We start from the raw sequence: 25,927 nt of genomic DNA, 5'->3' as shown, positions 1-25,927 counted from the left end.
GGAAATCTTGACATTGGTCTTGGCAATGAGTTCTTAGATACGCCACCCAAAGCAAAAGCAATGAAAGTAAAAATAGACAAATTGGAACCACTTCACATAAAACCACATAGAAAGGTTCTTCAGAGCAAAGGAAACAATCAGCAACAAAAAGACAATCAATGGGATGAGAGAAAATACTTGCAAACCTTATCATCTATTATAGTACTTCTTTCACTGTAATAAGTAAATGTCAGTTTTCCCCCCTATGAACTTGGGTCAGGAAGTAGGTTTTTGTTTATCTCTGCACATTAGACCTTCAATAACATTTGTTAAATGGATGAATACTCACAAGTTCTGGTTTTCTAAGGATCTTCACATAATTAAACTCAGAGTGTATCATTCAGAGATAAATAGTGGCTTCCCTGGTGGCTCAGACGGTAAAGTGTCTGCCTGCAATGCGGCAGACCTGGGTTTGATTCCTGGGTTGGGAAGATCCCCTGGAGAAGGAAATGGCAATCCACTTCAGCACTCTTGCCTGGAAAGTCCCATGGACGGAGGAGCCTGATAGGCTACAGTCTATGGGGTCGCAAAGAGTCGGACACGACTGAGCGATTTCATTTTCTTCACATAATTAAACTCAAAGTATATCATTCAGAGATAAATAATACCCTCATATCCCCAACAACAGAAAATTGAGTTTCTCTCCTACTTTTTCATTTCTGTAAATAAACTTCTAGCTAGTTAGATAATCTGGGATTGGGAGGACAATATCTTTCTTAATTTCTAAAAAGGTGTTCCTCACACTAACTTTCTCCCACCAGGGCCTCAATAATAAGTAAAAAGCACAATTGCTTGGGGTCCACTACTCTCAAGGTGCTTGTTATGGTCACATACAAATTAGGACAAGAGGAACATAAGTTTTTTGTTTATTTTGATCTGACTTCAAAAATCCATTTTCAATTCTTGAGCTCTCCCAAGTTTTATATCTTTAACTGATTTCTGGACATTTTCCTCAATCCCACTGCCACCCTCGTAAAAACTGATCAATATTGAGTATATCCCATCTTGGTTTCCTGTTCACAAAAGTCCTTCCCATCTCTCAGTGTCCAGCTAAAATGTTGCCTCATTTAATGCTGCTCCAAGCCTGTGGTTCTCTTTGTGGTCCATTTTAGCATTCATTATATCCCGTCAAAGTTTTTGCAACCATGTACACAATCTCTAGTTACAGCATTTGGAGTTTTCTGAACAATCATTTTCTCTTCCATTTTCATGCTTTTACAAGTTCTGTTGCATCAAACTAGCATGCTCTATGCTCATTCTTGCGTTATTTTATCATAGAAGTTACCAAACCACTATAAATGTTGAAATATATTGTTTTCTTGTCTTTCTCAATAGATTCTTTGTGCTTATGGGAAGATACATTTAAAAATTTTATACTCTATATCTAACACAGTGCTCAATAAATATGTGATAAATGGGTGAATGAGTGGTTGAATGTGTAACTAGCTTAAGTTCCTAAGATAAGATAAAAATAAACATAATAGTTGGAAAATGGTTGAGTCACTTTGGAAAGCAATTCTTCAAAATGTTAAACAAAGAGTTTCCATATGACCCAACAATTATACTCTTAGGTGTATATTCAAGGAAAATAAAAACATATATCCATCACAAATTTCACAAATGTTCATAGTACCAGCATTTTACATAATATCCCCAAAGTGAAAGCAATGAAAATGCCCACCAACTGAATGGATAAACAAAATATGATATATCCATACAATAGATTATTTTTTAGCAATAAAAAGAAATAAAGTACTGACACATTACAACAGGTATGAGTCCTGAAAACATTATGCTAGATGAAAGAAGCCAGACAAAAAATTCACATATTATATAATCTCATGTATATGAAATGTCTAAATGTCCAGAATAGGCATAGAAACAGAAAGCAGATTAGTAGTTGTGACAAGGGAAAAAAGGAATGAGGAGCAATTGCTAACGGATACAGGATTCTTTCTGGAGTGAAGAAATATTTTATAGTTAGCCAGGGGTTACAGTTGCACAACTCTGTGACAATACTGAAAACCACTCAACTGTATACTTTTAAAGGGTGAATTTTATAGCATATGAACTATCTCAAAAAAGCCATTATTAAGAAATGAGCACAATAATGAGTATTCTCTCTTTTTGGTCCAGATTTTTAATCAAGGGCTTAATCTTTGAAATCAGAATACAACTCTGTTGCCAAAAACTTCCTAATCTTCTACATTGATCAATTACACAATTATAAAAATGTTGGAACATTAAAAGATCATTCTAAATTAACCCCTTCCTCACCTTATAGGAAAGAAAACTGAGGTCTAAGAAGGATAGATGACTTAAACAAGGTTATATAAACTAGTAGTGAAACCAGTGAAATCAGTCCAACGATTCAACTTTTTTCTTAGCTCAATTAACATTTTCCTTCCTGAAATTCCCAGGATATTTTTAATTTAAGAGAAAAATTACATTAAAAAGAAGGAGACAGACCTATTTATCTTTCATATTGTCTAATAACTATTATTAGATTGTAGGAAATATTAAAAAAGGGGTTAAGAAAATAAACTATGGCATCTTTTTGCTTCTTTCAGTGAGAAAAGGCAACTATTAGTACTTAGAGGTTTTACTCTTGAAAGATAATACAACATAAGAATTCATCATAATAGTTAAGGAAAACAACAAAGACTACTCTTTCCTCTAGGGAATGGAAATAGACACTTAGCAGAGATGTTAACTATGTGGAAATGTATATCTGATCCTTCAGGAAGACGTCAAATTTAATTCAGAGGAAAACATCTCTCAAGTATTTTCGAAAGTTCCCTTTTGAGACCCGTTTTTTGGTGGCCTTTGTATGATAATGACAAATATAGGTGCAAACTAATTTTTTTTTTTTGGTACTTACTTGGGAGATTTTCTGTGATAGCAAATATTTTCTTTAAAGTTCATATTTGCTCTTTTTACCAAGAAGCCTAGGCTTCCCTTGTGGCTCAGCTGGTAAAGAATCTGGCCACAGTGCGGAAGACCTGGGTTCAATCCCTGGGTTGGGAAGATCCCCTGGAGAAGGGAAAGGCTACCCACACTCCAGTATTCTGGCCTGGAGAATTCCAGGGACTATTTTGTCCATGGGGTCACAAAGAGTCGGACATGACTGAGTGACTTTCACCTCACTTCACTGATCTTCCCAGGTGGCGCTAGTGGTAAAGAACCTGCCTGCCAATGCAGTCGACAGGAGACTCAGGTTCACTCCCTGGGTCAGGAAGATCCCCTGGAGGAGGGCATGGCAACCCACTCCAGTATTCCTGCCCGGAGAATCGTATGGACAGAGAAGCCTGGTGGGCTGTAGTCCACAGGGTCTCAAGGAGTCAGACATGACTGAAGCTATGTAGCACACCAAGAAGCAACTTTTAAATGGGGGAATTTTTCATTTGTTTCCATCAAGGAGGAAAAGATCTATCATTGATACATGATTTTTAGAAAAACCATCATTCAATGCTGACCTTCAAAAGCTTATACAAAAAATCATCAGACAACTTACAACCAGAGGGTAGCTCAGTGATTGTGGAGTCCAGTATTTTCCTGACTGTCCACATGTGTCTGCAGATGGCATTTCAGAGGAAGTATCGGGAGTTGGGGGAGAGGAATGGGAGGGGAAAGATAACCATAAGAACAAACACTGTTACATGCTCAATTTAGTTTAGGAAAGTCTGGGTTAATCAATAAATATTTAATGAGCACCAAGTACATATCAGACTTTCTACTAGATGCTAGAGCAAAGCATGTTTATGCCAGGATTTCTTAGAGCCTCAAACATGCTAATGTTTTTACTAAGATGACCATATGTAGTTTGCCTGGACAATTAACCACTGTTTTTCCAGCATCACTAGCACCCCTTTTTCATTCCTGTCATCTTACCCATGACTCTCTAAGTTTGAGTGGTACACAGATTTTTCCTAAACTTACATGACCAATGAAATACTTGTATCTACATTCCTAAAGCCATCTCTTAGAACAGCAGTCTACAAACATGGTTCAGGAAATGCTGACCTACTCCATTCTCTCCATTGATAACTGAGGAAACTAGGACCAGAGATCTGAAGCCTAGGATACCTGGCTCCTATCTCTGATGTGCTTTCCAATACACTGCAGATTGCCACAGATAAAACAATCAACATGAAGCTAAAAAGTCTTATTATTAGATAACAGGTATTATGTACTTTCTCCAATTAAAAAAACAAATCGCCCAATTTACATACCAATTCCAACTTAGAGTTCAACTCAAGTATTTTCTTTTAAGATCATAACTATAAAATTAACCAAAGATAGAATCAATAAGAAAACATTATCTTGTAGTCAACTCTTAAAGTTTATAAGTCAAGTTTATCATTTCCTATTCTCTGCATTTCTTCTACTCTCTCTAATAAATATAAGGTAACCTATTTCTTTGTATTTTCAAAGCCTAACTGTCCTCAGATGTTGTGTGGAGCCAGGGTAGGGGGGAGAGGGGGAAGAAGCTAATTTTATCAACCAACAACTTTTGAGTACAAAGAGTTATGCTCTAATATTTCCTCCCCTTTATGGTTCCCAGGTTTGTTGTTGTTTTTTTTAAAGTAAGGTTGCTACTTTCATGGGCTATTTGATACCTATGACTACTCTAAAGAGGTTAAATTACAATATAAATCCCTTATTCTTTCTGAGTTTCTACAAGCTTTTTAACAAAGGCTATTTTCTGATTCTGGTTCCACCAAAAGTTTTGACTCTAGAAAAAAACAATGCAAAAAAAAAATCTATCTTTAAATATCAGTTATTCACATCTGGGGTCACATTTGGCCATTCCTATTTCTCACTAACTGTTTGGCACTTTAGGTAACTTAGCTAGCTCTTTTAGAGAAGAGGGAGTAAAGGATTATAGAAACTTTAAAAAGAAAGCTATATCTTAGGAGCTAAGACATATTAATAGCCTTTTCTTAGGGAGCAAACAGTAGAAAATACTAGTTAAAATAGAGTTTAAACTTCTGGGAAATTCATCTCTGTATATTTTTTTTGCCCATGACCAAGAAACGAGAGTTAATAATGAAAATAATCTTAGTCAGACAAGATAACCAGTCAAGCAAATGGAAAGAAAATTACAAGGTGATGAAGGCAGAAGAGCATTTTTAGAGAGAATAAGTTCTTGGATTTGTAGCTGGTGACATGAAAGAGATGTGACAGGACAGCCTTCTCATAATCAGAATGGAGGTTTTGACTGTGTTGCAGAACTGTGAGAATACAGCACTCTCTACTGTGATTGGAAAAAGAAGGCTTGCCCATGATCCTTTATCATTTGAAATAAACTTATTCAAGTCTAACTATTGTGCTCAGTTAGAACCACCTGATTAACAAAAATAAAAGAATACAGGTATTGATCACATCAAACGTTTTCATTGAGAAGTTGACAAGGACACTCATACAGTTTTATCGCGGCTGATCTCAGAAGCTTTCCTGTGTATGAGAAACAGAACTACAGGCCTTTTTGTATAAGTTCCTGTATATCTTGTCCATGCTGTTCTCAAAGATGGGTCGGTGGGATTTTCCTTTATAAGAGGCTGCCCTGTTGGACCAGTATTCACCATCATCCAAATGGAGAGTGCCACGTGGCCGTTGAAATGAGCTATAGAAAAGGATATAAAAGATTAAAACAATAATGAAGCAAAATGAGAGGTGGGATATGTAAATTAAATATTTACTAAGTACTTTATAGGCTTGATAACACTTTTTTATTTGTTAGAAATGAAATACTGACTTTTTAAAAGGCTACGTTTATTTTTTAAACAAATAATGAACCCACTTCAATAAATCAAGTACTTATTATAGATAAGACCTCTCAGGCATGTTAGATGTGCCATGTAAAACTCTATGTCCTTGCTATTAAATGTGACAAACATTTAATTCATCTATTTGAAATCTCAATCCACAGAAAACAAACAATTTCTTCCCTGACTTATCAGTCTCATGATTTTACAGTACTTGTGAATTGTGAAACAGGAACTCTTGAAGCTGGATATCTGTGAAAAGAATTTGCTGTTTCACCTGGAGTCAATCTGCCACATGAACACAATAAAGGTGGTCATGAAAAAAGGCACAAAGTGCCTGTGTTATCATCCTTAGAGCCTGACACAGTGTCGATGAGGATGTAAAATAATGAGAACACTTACACACTTTGCAAAACCATTTGGCATGACTCAGTAAGGTTACATACACAACTCTAGCCAACCCCCTGGCTCCTAAGGATCCCGGAAAAATTCTTGCATGTGTGTACCAGAAGATATGTGCCAACATGTTCATAATCACACACTTCATAATAGAACTAAGAACAGCAAGCAATCTAAATATCCATTTATGTTAGAACAAAAAATTGAGCTGTGGTGAGTGCATACAGTGGTATAATATGCAGCAGGGAAAATTAAAGCTCTACGGCTACATGCATCAACATAAATGAAACTGAAAAATCAATTCAGTGGAAAAAAGAAAAATTCAAACAATAAACAGTTAAAATTACATTTATGTAGAATAGTTTAAAACAAGGAAAATTAAATAATTCATTGCTTAAGGGTAGATACATGTGTGGTGTAACTATAAAGAAAAAAGAGAAGGGTTATCAGAAAAGTAACAGTAGCAGTTATTTCTATGGAAAGAGGTGCAACTTGTTAGGGGCATGAGGTTATGTTCTACTTCTTAAGTTGGATGATAAGTAAATGGGCACTACTTTTATTGCTGTTGCTATTTAGGACATACAAGTCTTAAGTATATACTTCTGTTACAGTTGACATATTTTATAATAGCATTAAAAAAATTTACTTCTGTAAATTGTGTTAAGAGGTGTCTCTATCTCCTGATGGCTTTGCTAAAATGGGATTCTACCTCATATATTCCAGCAATCTTACTAGATTCTATCAAACTTTCTTTACACCTGGTACCACCTCTTTCACATTGGAAAATTTTGAAAATGATGACATGATTAACCTTACTTTTACTTTGTCCATTCAGTTTCAGAGAGGTAATTAATACAATTTCTAATAATGTTAGTATAATCTTTAAAATATTTCAAAAGGCCTTAGCCAAGTCTCAAATGCTATTGCTTTTATATAGTTTCCACCTTTCTTTCATTAGCTTTGCTTCAGAAATGGTCTAACCAAATGAATACAAGTTCTTTCATACAGTTTCTCACAATCCAAACTCCTGCCTAAAAACAGTCACTCAAAACAGTTTTTTGGACATTTTGAGTCAAATGATAAAGAAATCACATACATTTCTGCATATACTCTGTACTTCTGCAAATATTCTACAAGTCTAAGCCCCCACATTTGCCTCTGTTCCCTCATACTACTTTCAGTTCTGTTCAGTTGCTCAGTTGTGTCTGACTCTTTGCAACCCCATGGACTGCAGCATGCCAGGCTTCCCTGTCCATCACCAACTCCCGGAGCTTGCTCAAAAACTCATGTCCATCAAGTTGGTCCTCTGTCGGTCCCTTCTGCTCCTGCCTTCAATCTTTTCCAAGGAGTCAGTTCTTAGCATCAGGGGCCCAAAGTATTGGTTTCAGCTTTAGCATCTGTCCTTCCAATGAATATTCAGGACAGATTTCCTTTAGGATTGACTGGTTTGATCTTGCAGTCCAAGGGACTCTTAAGACTCTTCTTCAACACCACAGTTCAAACGCATCAATTCTTCAGCATTCAGCCTTCTTAATGGTCCAACTCTCACATCCTTACATGACTACTGGAACAACCACAGCTTTGACTAGCTGGACCTTTGTCGGCAAAGTAATGTCTGCTTTTCAATACGCTGTCTAGGTTTGTCATAGCTTTTCTTCCAAGGAGCAAGCGTCTTTTAATTTCATGGCAGTGGTCACCATCTGCAGTGATTTTGGAGTCCAAGAAAATAAAGTCTCTCACTGTTTCCATTGTTTCCCCATCTATTTGCTGTGAAGTGATGGGACCAGATGCCATGATCTTAGTTTTCTGAATGTTGAGTTTTCAGCCAGCTTTTTCACTCTCCTCTTTCACTTTCATCAAGAGGCTCTTCAGTTGCTGTTCGCTTTCTGCCATAAGGGTGGGGTCATCTGCATATCTGAGGTTACTGATATTTCTCCAGGCAATCTTGATTCCAGCTTGTGCTTCATCCAGCCTGGCATTTCACACGATGTATTCCACATAGAAGTTAAACAAGCAGAGTAACAATATACAGCCTTGACGTACTCTTTTCCCAATTTGGAACCATTGTTCCTTGTCCAGTTCTAAATGCTGCTTTTCTTGACCTGCATACAGATTCCTCAGGAGGTAGGGAAGGTGGTCTGGTATTCCCATCTCTTTAAGAATTCTCCACATTGGAAAGCCCTCATAATACTTTAGGAGTCCCTGTATGTTGTCTTTTGTTCATTTGATTGTATTTGCTTTATTTGTTGCTGTGTTTTGTTTTACATCAAGTCATGCACTAATTAATATTCACAAAGCACAGATCTGTACTTTATCTCCCTGTTGTCCATAGTCATCAACTTTACTACATAATAATGTCCTTTTCTGAACTCTGTATTTTGCCAGGCTAGTTCTACCACAATAAACCTACTCAACATAAATTTGAATTTCTATTAAGCCACTACCCAAATCTCAGAAAAGTAAGCAATAGTAGGGATGTTAACTTTGAAAATCATTGTGTAGGTTTTTCTGATATTGTAAATCAAATTCCTAATCTCTATAATAAATTATTATATTTAATGCCATCAGGCATAGATTTGCTACTACTTTGGTATTATTAGATAATACTTTTTTTTTCATATCACAAAGCTGCTTTAAAATATCAATGCCATCTCAATGGCATGCAATGAATAAATAAAGTCCAGTAACCTTTTTAGAAGCAACTGTGAACCTGGAAAGTTCCTGTAAAAAAAGAGCTGAAGTGGTCAAAATAGACATCCTAACACTTTAAAAATCTTGCAGGTTCGATGCATGATACTGGATGCTTGGGGCTGGTGCACTGAGATGATCCAGAGGGATGGTATGGGGAGGGAGGAGGGAGGGGGGTTCAGGATGGGGAACACGTGTATACCTGTGGTGGATTCATGCTGATGTATGGCAAAACCAATACAATATTGTAAAGTAATTAACCTCTAATTAAAATAAGTAAATTTATATTTTAAAAAAAAAGAAAAGAAAAAAAATCTTGCGATTTTGACAGGGAGATATTTTTTTTTTAATTGTAAAACTCTCACTTTAGTAGACAGTATTGTGGTTGTCTGGAAAGAATTGGGAATTGGCTCATCCTGTAAGTGTGAATTGCAAAACAGAGAAGTTTGCAAAACAGGTCCTAATACAGTCCATGGATAGGTGCAAACAAAGAACAGCAGAATCCTAAAAGCAACATTTACTTTTAGACATAGAAGCGCTGACTATCTAACTAATAGATTGTGAACATATTGAGTCAATTCTAATTTTCCATTACTGAGAACATTAATAAGCTTAAAATGGGTAAGCAACACTAAAACATCTTATTATAGTAATAGGCTTTTAAAGACCATACTTCTGTATTTTACCTAGAGTATCTCCAGCATTCATTCATTCAAAGCACTCAAAGTTCCTACTCTACAAAACATGGCATCAGTGCTATGTAACATAAAATGGTTATCTTCAAAGCAGGATAAAATTGCTATTTTATTATATGCAGCATAGATATATATTTTTAGCAGTTTTCTCTTGCTACTTCAATAGGGAGCTCTCTATTTAATTATGACAATGCTATAAAGAAAAAAAACACACACAAAAAAGAAAAGAGACTAGGATAATATCTGCAAACTAAGCACTTTCAAAATTTAAATGTTGTTAAGATATAAATTATACATTTTTAAAGCCTTGCCTATATTTAGAGAAGAGAAAGGTCTTAGGCAGCTTAACATGTCCTAGGACACAAAGGGCATGACTAGGTTTTATGCTCAGAAAAGGAGGAACTCACTTGAAACCCTGACAGTGTTTTCTAAAGACCAAGTACACACTACTTCACACAGTATTCAGATAACATATCTATAAAGTGACATACATGAAAAAAAGGTCAGAGGGTAAGATATATGGCACACAAATGACATATATTAAGAAGAGGTGGCAAAAATACACAAAAGAACTATAAAAAAAGATCTTCATGACCCAGACAATCACTGTGGTATGATCACTCACCTAAAGCCAGACATCCTGGAATACTAAGTCAAGTGGGCCTTAGGAAGCATCACTATGAACAAAGCTCATGGAGGTGATGGAAATCGAGTTGAACTATTTCAAAATGCTGTTAAAGTGTTGCACTCAATAGGTCAGTAATTTTGGAAAACTCAGCAGTGGCCACAGGACTGGAAAAGGTAGGTTTTCATTCCAATCCCAAAGAAAGGCAATGCCAAAGAATGTTCCAGTTGTTCTATGGCACAACTGCACTCATCTCACATGCTAGCAAAATAATGCTCAAAATTCTCCAAGCCAGGTTTCAGCAGTATGTGAATCAAGAACTTCCAGATGTTCAAGCTAGATTTAGGAAAGGCAGAGGAACCAGAGATCAAATCGCAAATATCTGCTGGGTCATCGAAAAAGCAAGAGAGTTCCAGAAAAACATCTATTTCTGCTTTATTGACTAAGCCAGAGCCTTTGACTGTGTGGATTACAACAAAGTGTGGAAAATTCTTCAAGAGATGGGAATACCAGACCATCTTACCTGCCTCCTGAGAAATCTGTACGCAGGTCAAGAAGCAACAGTTAGAACTGGACATGGAGCAGTGGACTGGTTACAAATTGCGAAAGGAGTATATCAAGGCTGTATGTTGCCACCCTGATTATTTAATTTATATGCAGAGTACATCATGTGAAACGCTGGGCTAGATGAAGCACAAGCTGGAATCAAGATTGCCTGGAGAAATAGCAATAACCTCAGATATGCAGATGACACCACCCTTATGGCAGAAAGCGAACAGCAACTAAAGAGCCTCTTGATGAAAGTGAAAGAGGAGAGTGAAAAAGCTGGCTGAAAACTCAATATTCAGAAAACTAAGATCATGACATCCGATTCCATTATTTCATGACAAATAGATGAGGAAATGATGTAAACAGTGAGAGACTTTATTTTCTTGGACTCCAAAGTCACTGCAGATGGTGACTGCTGCCATGAAATTAAAAGATGCTTGCTCCTTGGAAGAAAAGCTATAACCAACCTAAATAGCATATTAAAAAGCAGAGACATTACTTTATTGACAAAGATCCATGTAGTCAAAGTTACGGTTTTTTCCAATAGTCATGTATGGAGGTGAGAGTTGGACCATAAAGAAAGCTGAGAGCCAAAGTTTTGGTGCTTTTAAACTGTGGTGCTGAAGAAGAGTCTTGAGAGTCCCTTGGACTGCAAGGAGATCAAACCAGTCAATTCTAAAGGAAATCTGTCCTGAATATTCATTGGAAGGACTGATGTTGAAGCTGAAACCTGTTGTGAAGAACAGACTCATTGGAAAAGAACCTGATGCTGGGCAAGACTGAAGACAGAAGAAGGGGATGACAGAGGATGAGATGGTTAGATGGCATCACCGACTCAATGGACATGAGTTTGAGCAAGCTCCAGCAATTGGTGATAGACAGGGAAGCCTGGCATGCTGCAGTCCAAGGGGTCACAAAGAGTCAGACACAAATGAGTAACTGAACTAAATATACTGGATGGATGGATGATGGATGTATGGATAGATGTAAGTAAGGAATGGATGTATGGATAGATGTAAGTAACAAATGTAGGAAGGAAAGATTCAAAATCGTGGAGATCAGCATAGATGATAGGGAGAGGCTTTAATATGAGGTAGTAAAATCGTGAAAGCTTTTGCATCTTTAAAGATACAACAGAAAATAAAATGTCATACAATATCATTAAAGCCATCAAGAGACTTCTGGTTCAAGATGCTGGAATAGAAAGACATGTGCTCATCTCCTCCAGCAAGAGCACCAAAATCACAACTATATTGAACAACCATCCACAGGAGGACCCTGGAACCTACCAAAACAGATACCCCATGTCCAAAGGCAAAGAAGAAGCTGCACTGAGATGGAGAGGCACAATTACAATAAAATCAAGTTCCATACCTACTGGGTGGGGGACTCACAAACTGGAGACCAACAGTACCAAAGAAGTTCTCCCACTGCTGTGAATGTTTGGAATCCCACATCAGGCTTCCCAGTCTGGGCACTTGACAAAGGGACTGGGAATCCCCAGGGAATCCGACCTTGAAGGCCAGAGGGATCTGATTATAAGACTTCTACAGGGCTGGGGGAAACAGAGACTCCAGTCTTGGAGGGCACAAACAAAACCTTGTGTCCACCAAGACTCAGAGGAAAGGAGCAGTGATTCTGTAGGAAACGGAACCAAAACTACCTGCTAGTGTTGGAGGGTCTCCTGTGGGGGTGTGGGTCAGCAGGGGCCCACCACAGGGATGGGGGGACTGGTAGCAGCTGTCTGGGAAAGCCCCATTTTGGAAGTCACCCTTAACTCCCAGGGATGGGTCACCTCAGGCCAAAAAGCTGCCAGGGAGGGAGCAAACCCTTCCCATCAGCAGATAATCAGATCAAAGATTTACTGAGCAAGGCCCTGCCCACCAGGGCAAGACCCAGTTTTTCCCACTACAGTCCTTCTCATCAAGAAGCTTACACAAGCCTCTTAGCCTCTGTCATCAGAGAGCAGACAGAAGAAGCAAGAACCACAATCCCACAGGGAGTAAAACAAAACAATGTTACAGAAAGTTAATCAGTATGAAAAAGCAGAAAGTTACATCCCAGATGAAGCGACAAGATAAAATCCCAGAAAAACAAATGAAGTGGAGATAGGCAACCTTTCAGATAAAGAATTCAGAATAATGATAGTGAATATGATTCAGGGTCTTGGAAAAAGAATGGAGGTAAAGACAGAGATGATGCAAGAAATGTCTACCACAGACCTACAAGAACTAAAGAACAAACAAACCAGAGATGAACAGCACACTAGAAGGAATCCATAGCAGAATAACTGAAGCATGGATAAATGACCTGACGGACAGAATGGTGGAAACCACTGCCACGAACAGAATATAGTAAAAAGGATGAAAATAAAAGAAGACAGCCTAAAAGACCTCTAGAACAACATTATCACATGAACATTCACATTATAGGGATCCCAGGAGGACAAGAGAGAGAAAGGACCTGAGAAAATATTTGAAGACATAATAGCTGAAAACTTCCCTAACATGAAAAGGAAATAATCAACCAAGTCTTAGAAGCACACAGAGTTCCAGGCAGGATAAACCCAAGGAGGAATACATGGAGACACATAACAATCAAACTGACAAAAATTAAAGACAGAGATAAAATATTAAAGCAACAGGGGAAAAACAACAAAAAAACATACAAGGGAACTCTGATCAGGCTGATTTCTCAACAGAAACTTTACAAGACAGAAGGGAACAGCACGACATATTTAAAGTGATGAAAGGGAAGAATGTACAACCAAGAATACTCTACTCAGCAAGACTCTCCTTCAGATTTGATGGAGAAATCAAAAGTTTTACAGACAAGCAAAAGCTAAGAGAATTGCACCACCAAACCAGCTTTACAACAAATGCTAAAGGAACTCTCAGCAGAAAACAAGAGAAGGAAAAGCCCTACCTAAAGAAAATAAGCTCCAAACAATTAAGAAAACGGTAATAGGATTACCTTAAGGTAAGATGTAATTACTTTAAATGTAAATGGATTAAATGCACCCAAAAGACACAGATTGGCTGAGCAGACGAAAACATGTGCATGTATGCACTTCCACTTACATTACTCTACTTGACCCCCTAAATTGTATGCAGTTATTTTATATTGTTAGGTTAATCATGTTCCCATTATGACTTGCAATTGTAAGTATCTTTTATTTTGTGTCTGGCTATTGAGTGTGAAAACTGATAAACATCTTTCACTATTGTGATTAACTATTACACACTTAATACTACTGTATCATGATTGGTCAACAGAAAAATTATAGAATTCTATATCACCAAAACTACCATTTAATAGAAAAACCTGTAATCACTTTTTAAAATCCATATACATATCAGAATTGCCTTGGAATTTTTTGGAAAAAAAAAAAGACATCAAGATTTCTTGATAAATTGTAGCAGTAGTTCTCAAAATTTAACACACATCAGAGTCATCTGAAGGGCTTTTTACAACTCAGATTATTGAGCTTCACACCCAGAATAACTAACTGAATATATCTGAGGTGGGGTCCAAGAATTTGGATTTCTAACAATTTATGATTGTTAGATCATAAATTGGGTATTTATGATACTACTCATCTAGGAACTACAGTAAATTATTGGCTTTTCTATAGAAATGTGAAACGTTAGGGAAAAAATTAGATGTTGTTTAACTTCTTTTACTATTCACATAAACTATATAGTAAACATTAATAGAAGTTTATTCAAATGAATTTACTCAAGGCTGGTTACTTACAGGTCACTTACTTTCCTTTCTTGGATGTGTAGAAATGAGCCACTGATAAGAAATAAGCTCTGATAGCTTTCATCATCATAAATTCCACTGTTGATTCCTTATCTAGAGACGTTACTAAACATCACAACCATAAAATGTGTTTTCTTAAGTAATGTCTTAAAGCTTCAACAAATGCAATTGATCATTATTAATAAAGGGCTTAATTTTAATATCTGAACTTAAAGAAAAAAAACTGAGCTCCTAGTACACATCAGAGTCCTTGATACACAGACAAAAACAAAGGTAGGCAAAACATTGGTGCCTATGCTTAACACGAGGAGGCAAGACAGACACAGAACAAAACAATCATGAGATAAATACTGCCAATTGAAAATATATATGTGAGAGGAAATGGTAGGATACAGGAAAAAACGACAGTCTAAGGAGATCCAACCAGTCCATCCTAAAGGAACTCAGTCCTGGGTGTTCACTGGAAGGACTGATGTTGAAGCTGAAACTCCAATACTTTGGCCACCTGATGCGAAGAGCTGACTCATTTGAAAAGACCCTGCTGTTGGGAAAGATTGAAGGCAGGAGGAGAAGGGGATGACAGAGGATGAGATGGTTAGATGGCATCACCGACTCAATGGATATGGGTTTGGGTAAACTCCGGGAGTTGGTGATGGACAGGGAGGCCTGGCATGCTGCGGTTCATGGAGTCGCAAAGAGTCAGACACGACTGAGCAACTGAACTGAACTGAACTGCTGAGGTCATAAAAGGTATCTCAGGAGATGGAATAACTTGAGCTTAGTCTTAAAGAATGGATAGACATTCACTAGATAAACAAGATGGCATTGGTTATTCTCTATATCATAGTATAACAGAACCAAGGCACAAATTATCTGAAACATCATAATATACCAGGTCACACAAAATCCAAAGAACTCAAATCAGAATTAAGCAACATTTTTCTCACTTAAAACGGAAAGTTTATTCTTGTTCAAGGGACTTTAAGTCTATATATTATTTCGATTATTTTCCCATTTACTAGGACCAAAGACAGCTTTTTGGCTATGTGTTACACCTTGGTAAATTCATCACGTTAACTGGATAGTGAGCAATGGTAGGAGATTAAAACTACATTCAATCTGTGTTATTCAAAAACATATAGTAAAAGTTTAAACTAGTCACTTTGAGATTATGTTATAAATAATTTAATAATTATAACATTTATGTTGAGCATATTCCTACTGTTAGTAACCTGAGAAATATGCACAAGTAAATAGAAAACAGTTTATATAAATAGCCAGTTCCATAAAACGACAACCTAGCTAAAAATTCAGGGCAATAGCTATAAATGGCCATCTCATGTTCTAAACATGAAATTAAAATTATTTTTATACTCTTCTCTATTTCTGCAGCCAACTCCCATCATAAAGTATCACCCCTTGCCTGATCTTTAGTTAGGACTAATTCTCAAACTCGATAGTGATGCTAGAATTATACAACAATGTAGAGAATTTTCAACATCCTGAAAACTGAAGAAATTTGAAATATATACAGAAGGTATTAAAAAGAGAAAGAGCATCTCAGGACCCTGGTAATTGGTAATGGTACAATAGCAAATGTCTAAAATTTCCTGAAAGACAGGCAGTACAAAAGTTGAGAAGGACTATCTTTATGGTAGTAAATTCTTTCCCCAATCCAGCTCTCAAATCCCAAATTATTAGAAGTAAAAGGTCACTTAATAATTTCTTAATAAGAGATTTCTTTCAAGTGAATTTCATATTCAAAGGTGACAGAAGAGACAGGACAGTTAGCATGGGAAATGCAATAACAAGTACTCTGATAACCACAATGAATATCTAGATCATAAGATAAAGGATTGAGTCCTGGGCATAGATATTTCTGGAAAAAAAATATGAAAGAAAATAATTTCTCATTATGAATATTCTTTATTTGATTGCCATTATATTTCCCTTTAGTTCTTTAAACATAGCTGCTACATCCTTGGGGCCAGCTCAAGCTGTTTCTAATAATTCATTTTCCATGTGTATGGGTCACACTTTACTGTTTCTTTGCATATCCCATAATCTTTTGTCAAAAACAACAATTTAGATAAAAATTGCAGCAACTCTGGATTCTGTCTCCTTACCTACAGCTGTTGTTATTTGTTTAGTGACTTGTCTATACCTATGCGATGGAGCCTGTTTCCCTTGCACGCTGTAGTTGCTGGTGTCTCTTGTTCCTTTCTTTTTTTTTTTTAATTACTGTTTCCATTTTTAAGCCTGGCCTTCTAGAGGTTGCCCCAGGTAAGCATAGCTTAGTGACCAGCAAATGACTGGTCAGAATCAATAACCCTATAAAGTTTCCATTTTTTGCCAATATATCTATGTGTGGCTTAGGGAATATATTTAACGTTTATCTGGTTGACAAAACTGCCCTGGAGTTTGCTTTCTGCCTTCACAAGGTCTGACATTCACCCATGGACTAGTGGCTCCCTAATACACTCTCTAGTCTCTCCTAAACATATTTACAGCCTATGCATACGCATAATATTCTAGACGACCAGGGATAGACAGAACTTTATCAAGGACAACTGTGGCTATCTTGTCCCTGGAATTTTATCGTCTGTCCATTAAGCAGTAAGTAAGATCCCAAGTACTCTCTTACTGTTTGCCGGTAGGATCATTACTGTTTCCATTAATCCCTCTACACATGTCATTTCCTATACTATGTTCCATATAAAGTCAGTGCCCTCTGGAAGAGGAATTGCCTGTCTTTTGGCATAACTGCCCCAGAACTATTGTGCCAAGGATCTGGAGGTCCAGCTGGGCCTTGGAGCTCCAAGGAAAATGACATAGACTCCTAACGCTCTTATAGAACTTCAGTAGATTTTATTGATAAATGCTTCTCAATTTTCAGAGTCCTTAAGTCTTTTTTTTTGGATAATTCCATTCAGTTTTGTTGCTTTTGGAGGAGAGGATTTGCTGTAATCCTCACTCAGGCATTCCAGAGGTCCATGTGGACTTCCCCTTGACCCCTGTCAGAGGATGTCTGCAGAGGGGTAATTTCGGCCAAGATCTCAAGCTCCCTTTTGACTTCTGCTGAGAGAAGCCTTAAGGCAAGCAAGTGGGTAATTACTTTGAGTGTGATTCCCTCATCTTTGAGATGGAAAGTAGAATGGGAGTGACTTCTTGGCCTATTATATAACTTGGGGATAAAACAAATAATATCATGATCAGTTCAGTACCTTCTGGAGCTAATAACAAAGGCACTGTTATAAAATGTCTTCAAGCATTAACCACTCTGTCCTGTTGTTCCAATTATGTTCTAAGGGTCCAAGAGAAGAGGCAAGGAGTATAATGTAATTTTAAAAATGTGTCAGCAGAACTTTCCTGATGCTCTGCTTAACTCTCACTGGAGAGGTGCTAAAACAGTCTCAGGTGACCTAAATTAACATTGCCTGTGAACTGGATAAAGAACCAATACTAAGGTTTATGGCAAACTTTAAATAGAAACAAGTGCTTTTCTAAATATGGTCCTTATATTACTTACATTAGAATCATGTACAATATTTTTAAAAATGCTGATTTCTAGGTCTCACTCCTATATATACGGAACCAGAATCTATGGAAGTAGAAAGTAGAAATCTATATTTTTAGAAGCAATATCATGCATATAAAATTTTGAAAATCAGACCCTTTACCAACCCTTTATCAACCCTACTCACTTCTTACCCAAATTAGAATTAATTATGTGGATATAGAACACAAAATTGGAATGCTAACCCATATGACAATAATTTAGGGAACAGAAGTCTAAGTAACAATAATAAATGGTAAAAATTCTTCCCAAGGTATGTACTTTCTTGAACCTTCCTTTTCCTGTTTGGATTGCTTCTTCTTCAAACTCACTTAAAATACAAGGAAGTAGAGTATTCCTCTAAGATTGGGAAGCAGTAACTTTGGACGGGAGTTTACATTTATACTCTGTGTAATAAACACAAGGAAAAGTCCTCACATGTTTATGAAATGCTTACACGAGCCTACCACGGTAAAGATCAGAGATTTCAGTACATATCCCTGGTTAGCAATAAAACATATTCCATTATCTGGAACTTTTTTCCTTATACTTGTTCAGAAAACTCAGGAAGGTGGAAGACATAGTAATCAGTGGTACAGCATCAATCAGTCATACAGACTGAGAAATTTTAGTTATATAAACTCAAAATTTACACATTCAGTTTTTAACACCACACTTAATGGCAATTAACACAGAGTTTTCAAGTGTCTTCATGAGATTTGTTAGTATAATTTTGCAAAAGTTTTATTATTACTACAACATTTCTGGAATTTTAGGCTAGAAGAGCTGAATTTCTCCTATACTATTGAAAAATAGTAGATTAAAAACAAGGTTATTTGATATTAACTATGAGCAGATCTCTGTACATTGCATTAGTCAAGCTCATACCTATACTCTGGGTCACTGTCATAGGCAGAGTCTCTATATAAAAGACCTCTTTTCAGTTCCAGTTCATCTTCTTTCTCTGGATCTCGCTCATCCTGAAAAAATTTAAAGATTTCCATTAATTTATTTTATAATTAAAATGACACCCATGTTTCTTTGGTAATTGTGACCCCCCCCCTCCCAATGCAAGAGACTGAATTAAATGCTGAATTTCTTAGGGAAAGAAATAAAAAGGTAAATGAGAATTTATTATTCTGTTAAATAAAACTAATATAGCATTTTTTCTGTTATAGTATCACTTACACTGCTTATCAAAGACTAGCACACAGATGTTTCTTGCATCAGTGAATGATTAGGAATGGATACTGTGTCAAGATACATAATAAAATGTGCAGCAAGTGATAGTTCACATATTTTTATGTGGACTCCAAAAAGATTATACCTACACTCTGAAAAATAAGTATTTGGGAAAACTATGCAGATGTAAGCATTTAGACATACCTATGATCCCCCAAAGAAGTAACTTAGCTTTATTACTCATGTGCCAAAATGCAGCAACAAGCCATGAGAAGTAAAAACAAAAGCAAAGTAGTTGCAATCAAGACACATGGCTCCTCCCTCTCCGGTCAGCCTCTTCTTTACTCCTGACAGACCCACTCAAAGGCAGAAGAAAAAGAATTCTAAAGAGATAGCTTTTTTGGTAAACTATGTCATTCACAGTAGTGATGCTCTTACATATATTAATTTTATGTAATTCAGTATCAAATATCTTTCTAAACTATTGAATAATACCCTTATTCCGTAGTCAAATAGGAACAGAAATAGAACTGACGGTAAAGGAACTAGTAAGCACAAATAGACTGTTATAAGGATTAGTATTAATATGGTATTCATTCATTTTATGCAAGAAATTCGTTGAATAAAGATTATGAAGAAAAATGATTTTTAAAATTTGGTAATGGCATGAAATTAATTGGGAAGGGAGCATTCAGTTAAAAAAAAGTAGGGACTTCACTGATGGTCCAGTGATTAAGAATCCACTTTGCAGTGCAGGGGATGCAGGTTCGATCCCTGGTCAGGGAACTAAGATCCCACATGCTATGGAGCAACTAAGCCCACGTGCCACAACTGCTGAAGCAGCGTGCTCCAGAGCTCATGCCCCACAGCTTGAAAGTCCACTTTCTGCAGCAACTGATGCCCACGTGCTCTGGAGCCTGCGTGTCACAACTGGAGAGCCTACGGGCCACAACTACTGAAGCCCTGGGCACTCTGGAGTCCACACATCACAACCAGAGAGTCTGTGTGAGGCAAGATCCAGCATGATGCAACAAAGACTTTGTGTGCCGCAACTTAGACCCAATACAGCCAGATGAGTAAGTAAATAATGTAAGCAGTAAGTACTACAACAAGTTTGAAAATCACAGAAAATGTGAGCCTATATTTAGAATTATTATTACTTCCAGGTGAATTGAGCACTTTACCATTAGGAATTAACTCCATTTATTTCTATTAATGCTTTTTCCCCTGACATTTTTTGGTTTACTTTTAATGTAGCTAAAATAGCTAGTGTTTGGATGATAAGTATTTGTACTTTTATTTTCAACTTTTCCTTGTTATCATATATATATATATCTTTTTCTTAAATACTATATAGATGGATGTTGCTTACTTTTGTCCAGTCTGATAAATCAATGAAGAAGAATATATACTATATTAATATCATAGAAAATGTTATTGCCAGTAGTGATTACAAAAAACACTACAAGAGAAAGTGCAATAAATAAAAGAAAAAATGTTTACTCATTTCTAGATTATATAATAAATGATACCAGAAATAAACATAAATTAATATTCCTTAATTTTGTCAATACAGTTAAAATTTTTGACCAGAAGTAATAAAAATGTAGACTGAATTTTAAAAGTTTTTGTATGAAAAAATACAGAACTGTCTTCAAGATCTGAATCTCAAATATTCATTAAATAATACCCCTGTTTTGAGCTGAGGAGACACGGGTTCAGTCTCAGGGTCAGGAAGATCCCCTGGAGAAGGGAATGGTAACCCACGCCAGTATTCTTGCCTGGAGAATCCCATGGACAGAAGAGCCTGGTGGGCTACAGTCTATGGGGGTCTCAAAGAGTTGGACATGACTGAGAGTGACTAAGCATACACAGCACACTTACTATCCTAGACTCTGAGGACAGAAAGATGATTAAGACATGATTCCTGCATATACATGAGATAAGATTAGTTTATTCTGTGAATATATATGAGTAGAATGGATCGACAGGTAGAATTATTATGAGATACAATAAAGGACAAAATGAAGAAGACCTTTCTAATAAATAGAACATTCTAAAGCCAGAACGGTGTCTTAAGAGGGAGTAAGATCACAGTCACTAAAGCTATTTCTATAGAGCACTGACGCCTATCTAGAACCAAGGAGTTCAGGGAGGGAAATTCTGCCCCAAGAAACAAAAACTATATAGCCTTCATGGCTATTCTTTTCAAATTTTAAGACTGTATTTTGGGACATTTATTATACATATTCAAACACAAACATATCTCTTACAAGCATCCTTATAGGCTTTTTTTTTAAAAGATTAAATCGTGAAAAAGCAAAGAGGCAACAAACAACATGCTCTATCCAAAGCTATTAACTATGAGAAAAGCAAGCATTTGAAGAGATATATCGGTCTCATTAATGCCAGAAAAATTCAGTTCTGGGGCATGGAGGAGGGATTCCCTTCTTCTTCCTCATCAACATTCCCATTTGCCCACATGTAAACAAAGATAAATGACACCAATATTTGCTGAGTTCCTTCAAGGTATCTAGGACTGAATTAGGTACTTCTCACATGAATATCTTGTAAGCCTTCAATAACCTTATAAAAAAGGCACTGAAACTTGGAAAAATTAATAACTTACCCAAAGATTCAAGTTATTAAGTGGCAGAGCTGGAATCTAAACCCAGATAATTTACATTATCTTGTCTGCTACAATGCAAATAAGTTGGGCTATAAAATAAAAGTCTCCATTCTAAGCCATTAGATTATTCCCCTATATGAAAATTAAGCTCAAAGTCTTTCAGCTAATATCTATTCAGTTAGTTTTTTAAGAGGGTATTCTGTAATAATTTAACCCAGAAGAAACTTTTTCAGGAATTCCATGAAGAAAAATTTTTCTTTCAGCAAAAGTCATTAATAAAATGACACTTTATTAAAAGAAGCTGTGGGCTCTCTTTCCCTGAAACTGGCAGTAAGTTAAAGATTCTCTTAAGGTTGCCATCATTGATGATCACTATCTTACACATGCAACTGACGTCATACTTAGAACACCCCTGGAACAAAGGAATAAAAGGTAGATACCTCATGCCTGCAAACTGAACAACTTAGGACAAAAGAAGTTCAACACTTTAAGATAAAGCCACAACTAAAAAGGTAGTTATCTCACTCATTAAATAGTATTTAATAAAATATACACCATCATTCTCAAATGAAATTCTCACATATAGTTAAAATACCTACAAGATATTTTATTGCTATCAAATTAAAAACATTATTTATAATGAATTGTGTACAAGGACAAGAATTCAAATAGAATTTAACTATTGGTTCTAATTTGCATTCTCACCCTGGACAATTAATGGATTTAAATTTCTAAATCATAATATAGAGAAAATTTAGTTAGAGTTGTTCCAAGTCACAAGGATAAGAAGTTGCAGAGCTGGCCTTGAACCAGGTTTTTCTAATTCTATAAACTGCTTTATATTGTAAGTATAATAGAGGATAACAAATTCTAAAGGGAAGACCACTTAAAAGAACACTTAAATGCTAACTTTGACATATTTCTGGAGGCAGAGTGTGGAAAAGCATGGGTAATGGTTAATTTTATGTCAAACTAGATCAGCCATGGTGCCCAGATATTTGGTTAAACGTTATTATTGATATATCTGTGGGCCTTTTATGGCTGAGAGTAACATTTATTTTTTTCTTTAATATATAATTTTATTTCTGGTTATAGAAACAAATGCTAAGAGGAGAAACAAAATATCCCAGTCCACATACAACAATAGATAAAAGAACAGTTAAAATAATGAAACACAAAAAGGTAGAAATTTTAAACATTGTTATAGCTTTAAAACATTAACATCTGGTACAATTAGAAATCACATTCAGATCTCAAGCTTTTTTAAAAAAAGTATGACTCCCTATTAAAAAAAAAACAACTGGATCCCATTTGAAATGAAAACACAGGCTGGCCCAGCTGCAGTGGGTTTTTCCCCCTGCCCAGGTTGCCAGGGTGTGTGAATCCCTCCTGGGTGCCCCAGAGGCCAGAGCCCACGTGCAAATCGTGAAACACTCCCACCCAATGTGCCAGGGAACCTAATTCCCAGGACTCTACAAGACTCCGCTTTTTAAAGCACTGATGATTAAACATAATGTGAAAAATAGTCACCATAAAAAAAAACAACAAAAAAAGAACCTCAGCCCCCTATTAACATCCCTCCCCAACAAATGATCTTTACAGGAAAATTCTCAGTCAGATAAGAAATCACAATTCGTGCTGGGTTTATCCCTCGCCCATGTGCGCCCAGCTGCCTGGGGTCAGAGTCAGACTGCAAGCAATAATCAGGGATGCATTTCCCTCTCTCCCCATCCCGGTCCTGAAGCAGAAATCAAACTGGGTCAGTAGCCCTTGACTAGGTACCCAGAAAGCCCATCTTGGAAGGAAGCTGGAAAAGGAGGAGAGGGCCAGACTTAATAGTGTTTAATTTTTAAATCCTATTTTTACTTATAAAAAAATTTTTTTTTGGACAAGTTAACCCAGAAATTGAGAGGCTGTGGTCTTAAGAGGCCACAGGCCTGGTTGAATATCCTTTAGGCCAGTTAACTTCATACACAAAAATTCCCTTTTGGAGTCACAGGCCTCGTTGAAATTAACATTTAAATCATTGAATTCTGAATAAAGCAAACTGATCTCCATAAAATGGATGGGCCTCAATCTAGTTAGCTAAAGGCCTTAATAGAACAAAGACTGACCTCCCCTCAAGAAGGAATTCCACCAGCAGACTGCCTTTGGATTTGAACTATAAACTCTCTGCTGAGTATCCACCTGACTGACCATCAGGCTAAACCTCTGCAATCACATGAGCCAATTCTTTAAAATTTCTTTCTCTCTCTGTTACACACACACACATACCCCTCCTGTTTCTTCTGTTTCTCTGGAGAATACAGATGAGAATGAGAAACTCCTGATGCATATTACTTGGAGCCTTTAGCACCTCATTTTCAACAATGTACAGTACAATCAGACAGAAGATTAACAAGTAAACAGAAGACCTGAGCAACACTATAAACCAGCGAGACCTAACAGACATCTACTGAACACTCTATCAGACAACAGAAGAATATACATTCTTCTCAGACACAGGAAATTCTCCAAAGAGACCGTATTACGTTAAACCCTAAAGTGAGGCTCAAAAAATTTAAAAGGACAAAAATCATACAAATATTTTTCTGGCCATAATAATTAGCTAATTAAATCCATTATTAAGAACTGTCAAAGATGGGCTTATTTAAAACATTTAAGAAATAATCTTACAAAGACTCTGAGAATGGTTAGTAACATTTTTCAACTCATTTTTATGAGGCAAGTGAAACTCTGAGGAGGACACCACAAGACAGGAAACTTACATACCAAGCACTATCATTAATTTAGATGCAAAAATCCTAGGAAAAATATCAGCAAATTGAAGCTGCTGCTGCTGCTGCTGCTAAGTCGCTTCAGTCGTGTCCGACTCTGTGCGACCCCGTAGACGGTAGCCCACCGGACTCCCCCATCCCTGGGATTCTCCAGGCAAGATATGTTTTTTAAAAATTATGACAAGAATTCTGTTCCAAGTATCCAAGTATGGTTTAACACTTGAAAATCAAGTAATTTACCACATCAAACTAAGGAAAAAAGCATATAATTACCTCAATAGATACAATGTAGTAAAATTCATACATTTATAATTTAAATCTCTTAGAAGATAAGGAATATAAGAAACTTCTGTAACCTGACAAAACATGTTCACAAAAAGTCTACATAAATCATCACACTCAATGTTCAATAATGATAGAAAGCTTTCTTTGGATGGCAAATAAGCCGAGCCTTTTCTATCACCACTTCTATTGGATACTGGAAACCCTAGAAGTATAATAAGACAAAGATAAATAAAAGAAGTAAAGATTAAAGAGGAATAAATAAAATGCCATTATCTTCAGATTTTATGATTACATATAAAAATATCCAAAAATCTACCATCTATTAACATTAATATGTAAATGTAAGGTCATCACTGGATACAAGATAACTATACAAAAATCTATTCTAAGAAATCATCATACCAAGAATTAATAGACAATAGAATTTTAAAAGAGACAATTTATAATAACATAAATATCAGACGTCCAGGAAGGCTATGGTTTTTCCAGTAGTCATGTATGGATGTGAGAATTGGACTGTGAAGAAGGCTGAGCACTGAAGAATTAATGCTTTTGAACTGTGGTGTTGGAGAAGACTCTTGAGATCCCTTGGACTGCAAGGAGATCCAACCAGTCCATTCTGAAGGAGATCAGCCCTGGGATTTCTTTGGACGGAATGATGCTGAAGCTGAAACTCCAGTACTTTGGCCACCTCACGCGAAGAGTTGACTCACTGGAAAAGACTCTGATGCTGGGAGGGATTGGGGGCAGGAGGAGAAGGGGACGACAGAGGATGAGATGGCTGGATGGCATCACTGACTCGATGGATGTGAGTCTGAGTGAACTCCGGGATTTGGTGATGGACAGGGAGGCCTGGCGTGCTGCGATTCATGGGGTCGCAAAGAGTCGGACACGACTGAGTGACTGAACTGAACTGAGGAATAAATCTCTTGAAATACGTGCAAGTCTTCTAAAATAAAACTATGACAAA

General features: G+C 36.6%; 1 protein-coding gene across 1 annotated transcript in view; it reads right to left on the bottom strand.

Annotated features, from left to right (window-relative positions):
• Positions 1-5,484: 5,484 nt before the first annotated feature.
• The window catches only part of SPATA6 (spermatogenesis associated 6), a 158,077-nt gene continuing 137,634 nt past the window's right edge, over positions 5,485-25,927 (bottom strand). Inside the window, exons 12-13 of the mRNA XM_052636760.1 lie at positions 18,973-19,064; positions 5,485-5,665 (exon numbers count right to left, since the gene is read on the bottom strand). Of these exons, the coding sequence (XP_052492720.1) occupies positions 5,485-5,665; positions 18,973-19,064 (273 nt within the window). The remainder of the gene's footprint in view (positions 5,666-18,972; positions 19,065-25,927) is intronic.

This window comes from Budorcas taxicolor, chromosome 3 (genome assembly GCF_023091745.1).
Source record: "Budorcas taxicolor isolate Tak-1 chromosome 3, Takin1.1, whole genome shotgun sequence".
NCBI lineage: Eukaryota > Metazoa > Chordata > Mammalia > Artiodactyla > Bovidae > Budorcas > Budorcas taxicolor.
This window is presented reverse-complemented; position numbering and strand designations above follow the sequence as displayed.